The following is a 7,825-nucleotide window of genomic DNA, read 5'->3' as shown; positions in this document are numbered from 1 at the left end:
ACATGGCAAACATTTTACATTGCGTAGACAAAGACATGAGAAAAGTAACGTAAACACAACAACAACAACAACAACAACAACAACAACAACAACAACAACAACAACAACAACAACAAATTTTAAATTGAGGAGATATTTGCCATGTGGAAAGATATTAATTTCCCAAGAGAAAAGCATATCTAAGTTGCAATCGTATTTTGATATGTGCAAAAATTACCAAGTTTTTTTTAGCATAAAAAATTTACCAAGTTATAAACCTATGTTAACATCTATAATAGTTGACGTAATATTTGCCATGTGTAAAGTTCTCAATTTGCCAGGTTGAAGCGTATTTAAGTTGCCATGGTATGTGCCATGCAGAACGATCTTAAATTTCTCTCCTCAAAAAAATAAAAATAAGAAGAAAGAGCTTACATTTCTAAGGTAAAACATATGTAAAGGAACATCTATAATAGTTGTCGTGATTTTTTTAACATGGTATGGATGCTCACATACAAGTAAATACACACCCATATACAGACACATGCACATTCCTACTCCTATGAGCACCTCTAAGATACTGAGTCGGTACAACATCCTGAGATTGACAAACTCACCATAGGTGCCACATGGTCGACTAGAATGTTTCCTCATACTGAACGCACATCGCTGAAAAGTCTAAAATAAATCCAGGAAAATGTGAGCACTAGTCCCAAGTCTAGTACTTGAATCCTGATGGGTTGGTTCTACCACTAGGAACCTAACCATCTGAGCTATGGTCAATTCGTCAGTTCTCATGATATTTTTCATGTGCAAAGTTCTTAATTTGCCAACACATGAATATCATTTATAAGTTGCCATGTGCAAAGATCTTATGTTGACTTGGCAAAAATTCATGTTGAAAAACATGATAATTTGTCATGTGCGTATATATTAATTAACCATGGCAAAAACGAAATATAAAGGTGAACATGGTTACACGCGCACCCACATGTATAGAAAATGCAACAAAAAACACTAGAAAAGCATAAAAATCCTGAAATTGTGTTGTATCAAACCTAGTCGACTATTCTACTCATGTGTGAAGTTTCATAAAGTATTGAATCCCATGGTATTCCGAGTGAAGAAAATACAATTGGATTATACTATTCATCAACAATGTTTTTTACTATAGCTTTGATTTTTTATTTTTTTTCCTAGATTATATTACCACAATTGTGATTTCTTTGTGAAACTTTATACACGAGTGTACCGGTTGACTATGTATATTAAAAAAACAGACTTTTTTAGTTTTTTCTTGTTTTTTTCAAATTAACTATTCATAAAGGGGTGCGTGGCGTGGAACCATGTTCACAAAATCTGTGTCCTGTCAAAAATTCATCTATAAAACATGTGATGTATCCATTATTTTTTTATTTGAAAAATATCCAAAGTAATAAAAAGTTGCCATGGAAATATTTGTTTCAAGACATAACATGTTGTAACATATAGTTGACATGGCAAAACTCATCTTCAAAAAATATGCAGTGTGACGAAAGTTCCCATGGCAAGAATCATTTTCAAAAACCTATGTGATGTATAATAACAAAAAATGTTCAGGCCATTCGATTGGAACATTTGCGAGAGATTTGATGATCAGCGATGAAGTTGCCCTAATAACAGAAAAATGGTATTCTTGGCTCACCCAAGGCAAGCAAGTGGGCATGTCATATTTATGCCTAACAAATTGTGAGCCTCTTTTTCGTAGGGACGGATCAGCGCGCTGCTCCTCGCTAGATGTCAATCTTAACCATATTAAGGGAAACAACATTTAATTAGTTCGCATGCAAACAAATTAGGCATAGAGAGACCGAAGCTACTCATTCTGAACTCCTGCATGCTGCTCCTAGCTAGCTATCCATGCGGCCGTCATGGCGACAGCCAGCTCCGTCACGACGTCCCTCCTGGCCGGACCTGTATCCCACCCTTTCTTCCTCATACGAAGCTGTATTTCTCTTCGTCCATAATTGCATCCTCCACGTGACCTTGTACCATTGGTCCACAAACCAGGAGCATGCGAGCTCGTCCGCCGTATCGCTGCTCTCGACTCCTCATCATCTTTACTACGTACAGTGGATAAGAGTAACTCTCTCTCTCTCCGTACAGGTAAAAAATAAGGGGTATGCAAATTAAATTATGTTGGCAGCTGCCGGTGCAGCGAGCAGACAGAGGTAGACAAGGAAGGCCCCGCTGCAGAGTGTACCACCAAGCATGGGGAAGAAGAAATCACAAAGAAAATGCTCACACTGTAGCTAGAGCTAGTGTTTGTTGACTGTCTAACCTAAGACTTGTAATACCAAAGTTGTTTCATGTTCGTTTTGTCTACAATGCTTTCAAAATAACAGCCGAGCAGAGTTCGGCTTAGGTATTAAAATGACAAAATAACAGCCTAAATAAGCAGCTAATGCTCTCGAACAGCCAACAAGAAATGGAGCACTTCGTTATACATATATCCTGCTCTCCTTATGCCGACACAGGAGCAGCTTTATAAAATCATAGGCAACAGGATCCCCAATTTAGTACACGTAACAAGATCGTAAATCAAAAAGGGCACGGGCACGGCAAACAGCACTTGATAAACAAAAGAGTTGGTAAAAGGAATGGCTGCTATTAGAATCAACCATGATAGTGTACTAAATAGACGATGGCCCCACTTATCAAGAAAGAGACCAACAAATCTTATACACGGCCTAATCCAATACAAAATGTGGCCAGCAGACAACATATATCATCATCATGTCTGACCCAGAAGACAGAACACAGATATGAAGTAAAATGGGAGCAAAGTAATACCAAAGTACTCCCTCCGTTCCGATTTACTCGTCGTGGTTTTAGTTCAAATTTGAAATAAAACCACGACGAGTAAATCGGATTGGAGGGAGTAAGAGACTGCAACATTTTACATTGTGAAAGGCAGACTTTGTTTGCCTTGATCTACTTGCCACGAGCATAGCATAAGATCAAATTTATCCCAAGAAAACTAACTATTATTATACTACCTCTGGTCAGACGTTATCTATATTCATTTAGCAAGGTAATTCTCTCTGAGAGCCTTGCTGTGTTAAAACAGAACATATCAAAAGAACTTCTAACAATTCACGTTTTGTAGCCTTGCTGTGTTAAAACTTTGCTCTGTTTACTTATGCAACTTGCATCAAACATGATAGCTCATGTACAAAAGGAACAAACATGGCAATGATCATTTAAAAAAAGGTGCTAAAACTGTAAAACAAGAAAATAAATATAAGAGAGTCTGAAATGAGCACAATTAGAATGAAGTAGTATGATACTAAGCGGAGTGATGCCACATCATTACAAGTAGAAACCAACAAACCTTTACCTAACCTAACCTAACACAAAAATAAGAACATGGCACCCCCGAGTCTATCCGTGTCCACATCATATAGAACCCACCATAAGAGATAAATGCTAACCTCTTATAGAGGAATATAAGATCATCTGAGTTAATTGAAGTCCTAGATATGACATAAAATGGCAGTAAACATCGACCAAATTGAAATGAGTAGTTCATTTTTGTGTGTGAAAGACATACTTCATTCAGAAATAGAGCATTGATCTTCTTGCTGCAAGCATAGCTTAAGGTCAAACTTATGGAAGGTTCCAAACTCAAGCTCAATCCCCTCAAACAAAATTATCGCAGGCCAAAACTTAAGTCTAATCATTTTACTCGAGGAAATTTAGTTAAGTGCACGTTGAAAAGAATTCTCTATTAAAGCTAGCTATTTGCATCGTTGTTTCACTTAACTATTTGAAACCCCTTTAGTTAGTCAGTCCACATTTTCTTATCTTTGAAGTCTACCATCACCCCTACCATCCCCAATTTTCCAGGTGAATATGATAAGGGTAAATGATAGTGAAACAACTCTAAATGCATTACAGGACGGACCAACTAATAATACAATCAGTATTAGACCAAGCTCAAAATACTACTTGCTCATCAAGTCATACAGAAAGCCAGACAACTATTCATATGCTTCTCTACTTACTGGTCATTACACCAACTAATTTTAGAAATAAACATGTACACTTGTGTACTCCCTCCGTCCCAAAATAAGTGTCTTAATTTTAATACAACTTTGTACTAAAGTTAGTACAAAGTTGAGACACTTACTTTGGGACGGAGGGAGTACAAATTAACGCATAAGTAATTAATAATGGTTTTGTGGGCACAATTACCATTCAGAATTACTATGTACAGTGTGTACAAATTGAAACATAAGTTCTTATTTGTATCTATCCCATATCAAAAGATGATTATCCACAAATATGTTCAATAATTGCAAAGAAAAACAATCATCTAATAATTCTGTAACATCTGCACACATAACTGCTTAAGAAAGGGCCAACGAAGGCTCAAACAGAAATGTGATGTACCTTTTAACACACCTACTAGACCTTTTACAGACTTACATAAGATGCCCTAAACATGCTAAAATGATATATTAATAAAGTCCGGGGAAAGCTAAGATAGAATTTTAATGGGCCAAAAAGTGGCTCATTTCTAATTTGGCATAATATGTTCGAAGAATCTGATGATGGTCTCAAAAACACCAAAGCATTCTTCTCTGATGCATTGAAAAGCTAGACAGAAATAGCCACACAAGTAAAATATACATTGACTCAGTGAGTTCATCATCTGTTTAGCATTGTGATGGGCTGATGGTCATTCAAAAAAAAAGGACACTGGACAAGACAATGGCTTTCATGTATAGACAATTCATAAGGATTAGGTAATGAGGTATCAATTGAACAATGCTGAAACAGAGAAGGGCAATAGTGACTAAATACACAAACAATGGAAGGTACCCATAAAGTGAGCACTTGGAAAGTAGTAGGAATTTCCAAATACAGGTCCACATTTTGGAGCTAAGAGTAACATTTTCATGGATAATGAACCAGTATAGGTCATCCTATAATTCAAATGAAAATTATAGGTTCCACTGTAAAGATTGAAATAACACATTTTAAAAGTTACAAAAAGAAAATAGCTCTATCGTCCCAAAGTGGTATAAAGTGGAGACTACCATCGTTTGTCGTGAGTCGTGACACACTGGATGTTACTTTCCAGTTTGGTGATCTGTGTGACGGCACCGAGCAATATTTCCCTTAAATTTATATACGACAAACTAATTGGTGAAAAGTTGCTATAGCTGTATTCTAAATGGCACTTGGCAATAACCCTCCCTCCACAATATTATTCCACATCTCAACTTTCATCCATCGAAAACAGGAGGTCATCTAATGTCTACAGACAGTACTGCAACATAATTCTCACCAAAGGATAACAGGAGCACTACAACAACGGTCATGATCGCTACGAAGTCACAGATTCACAATTTCTTCAACATACTAGGCAGCAGATAAGCATCCATCTCGACAGTACTGACTAGTAGAGAACAATAAACCAATACCATCTCGGCCAGACTTGGTTCGTACAAAGGACAGGCCCATCGTCAGCGCCACTTATTGCTTGAACGTGTAGGGCTGGGGCAGCGACATGGGACCCCGGCCGTCGTCGTCGCCGTCGAGCAGCCTCTGCACGCGCTTCTTGGCGCAGTGCTGCCGGTCGAAGTGCCTCACCTGGCAAGGAAACCGAAGCCGAGCGTTAGGAGAAGCAAGCGCAGACGCGAATCATGGAGGGATGGCGGCCGGCTGCGAGGCGGATGGGGGTCATAGTGGTTACCCAGGAGGGGCGGCAGCTGCTGACGTACTGGGCGCGGGACTTCTTGCAGTCGGCGGGGAAGAGGAGCCCCATGGTGGCGATCTCGGTGGGCTTCTTGTCCGCGTGCTTCTCCACGCACGCGTAGAAGGCGTCCCGGGCCTTGGGGCGGAGGATCGAAGCGCTTACGTCAGCAATGGGGGACGGGGTTAGCGGGAGCGGAGATAGGGTTCGGGATTACCTTGTAGCAGGATTCGCGGCCCTTGGAGAGGACGTCGGCCATGATGCTTCCGGCGTCGCAGTGGTCGGAGTCGGGGGCGGGGGCGGGGGTGGAAGACATCGTCGGCCGTGGTAGGGGTGGGGGATTTTGTTTGCAGAGGTTCCCTTGGGGGAGGGGAAAGGCACTGGGTGGGCCGGCGCAGGCCGCCGGGACGTGTAGGAATCGCCTACTGGTGACGACTAGCGGCCCGGCCCATTAGGTGCGCATAGTTTCGTTTTTTTTCGTTTTCTTTTAATTTTTCTTGGTTTTATGTGTTCTCCCACCGGTTTTCCTGGTTTTTATTTTTACTTGGTTTTCTTTTTTTCAAGTTGGGTTTTTTCATATATATATTTTTGTGCGATTTTCATTTTTCTTTCTCTCTCCGTTATACTATGGTTTCCTTTGTTTCTTTCTTGGTTTTGATTTTGTTTGTTTGCTTTAGGTTTTTTGCTTTTTCTTTTGTTTCTTCGTCGGTTTTTATCGGTTTTGTTTTCTTAACACATGTCTACCTGTTTCTCTGTACACAATGTACATTTTTAGAGCACATGTGAAACACTTTTTCGATACACATTGGACATTTTTACAAATACATAATGTATATATTTTTTAAATATATTTTGAACACTTTTTCCGAATACACAATAACATTATCAAAATACATGATGTATATCTTGTTCTGCTCAGTTTGAACAATTATAAAAGCTTTAAGAGTTCAATCCAAAGAACTTCTATTATCGTTGCTCGTTCCATTGAAATTGTTAGGTGCTCCTTGAATAATTGTATGTGATGCTTTACGATAATTAGGAGCATAACCTTGATTTTTTTCAATTAGGATTATAGTTGTCGTGAGCAATAAAGTTAATATTATTAACATCTGCGTCGATATTGGAGTTCACATTTACATCTTCTTGATCTCTTATGGTGTTGATCAATTCATCAGTATTGGTGACCAACTCTTCATTTTTTTTTCTCTTCAGAGATAGAATAAACCTTTCCTATGATAGACCTCTCCATATTTCATTGGGCATGATTCCCTTGCATCTCATCATGTAATTTCTGGCCTCCACGATTGGTCTTCCCATAATGATTTCTCCTACGGTTGTATCAAGCATGATTTTTTATATGGGATTAAGAGCATTATAAAATATGAACAATTAACCATTCTTTTATCCCATGGTTGGGGCAATTTCTCATAGCCTCCCTCATGTGGTCTCATGCAAGCCTTGGTGGCTCGCAATTTTCCTGCTTAAAACATGTGATCTCAGATCGAAGTTGCATAGTTTTTGCATGGGGACAAAACTTAGATTAAGACATGCTACAACATAGAGTCCATGAAGTTATAATTCCTCTATGCAAAACCAGAAATCATTCTTTTGATTTCCCTCTAAAAGAGAAAGAAAATAGATGCAACTTCAAAATGTATGGTTATATTCTTTGATAAATTGTTTAAATGCACAATTTAGTAAAAGTGTGTAAATGCATGCCGACATCCTCTGATGTAGAGTCTTCAATTTTTTGTTGAATCATAATTACTAAGTGGGGCTTAATTTCAAATTGTTCAGCAGCAACATCAGGATGTGCGATTGGTGCATGCATAAAGTTCTCATTTGGAGTAGCAAAGTCTCCAGATTTTCATGTCATGATAATTTTCTGGGGAGTTTTCGGTAATAACACAACTAGGAAACAAAGAAAGACAAGAATAAAAACTGAAATAAAACTTTAACAATATCTGTAATGTAATGAATAGTGACACGGTGGTGTACATCCATGCCAATGTCGATGTCGATGTTCACACTCGACTTGGTGTGGTTAGTGAACTAATAATGTCCCCAATTTTTTTAATGGTTTCCCAACTTTTTCTTTGTGGC

The 7,825-nt window shown here is 38.6% G+C and overlaps 1 protein-coding gene across 1 annotated transcript; it reads right to left on the bottom strand.

Moving 5' to 3' along the window:
* Positions 1-5,194: 5,194 nt before the first annotated feature.
* On the bottom strand, positions 5,195-6,050 carry LOC119337451. Its single transcript, XM_037609594.1, has 3 exons — positions 5,940-6,050; positions 5,723-5,860; positions 5,195-5,619 (listed from the first exon to the last, which is right to left on the bottom strand). Exons 1-3 carry the CDS (start codon positions 6,036-6,038, stop codon positions 5,503-5,505), a joined length of 354 nt encoding a protein of 117 aa, XP_037465491.1. The 5' UTR covers positions 6,039-6,050; the 3' UTR covers positions 5,195-5,502.
* Between the last annotated feature and the right edge of the window lie 1,775 nt (positions 6,051-7,825).

Source organism: Triticum dicoccoides, chromosome 7B (assembly GCF_002162155.2).
Source record: "Triticum dicoccoides isolate Atlit2015 ecotype Zavitan chromosome 7B, WEW_v2.0, whole genome shotgun sequence".
NCBI lineage: Eukaryota > Viridiplantae > Streptophyta > Magnoliopsida > Poales > Poaceae > Triticum > Triticum dicoccoides.
Note: the sequence above shows the minus strand (reverse complement) of the source record. Positions and strands in the feature narration are given on the sequence as shown.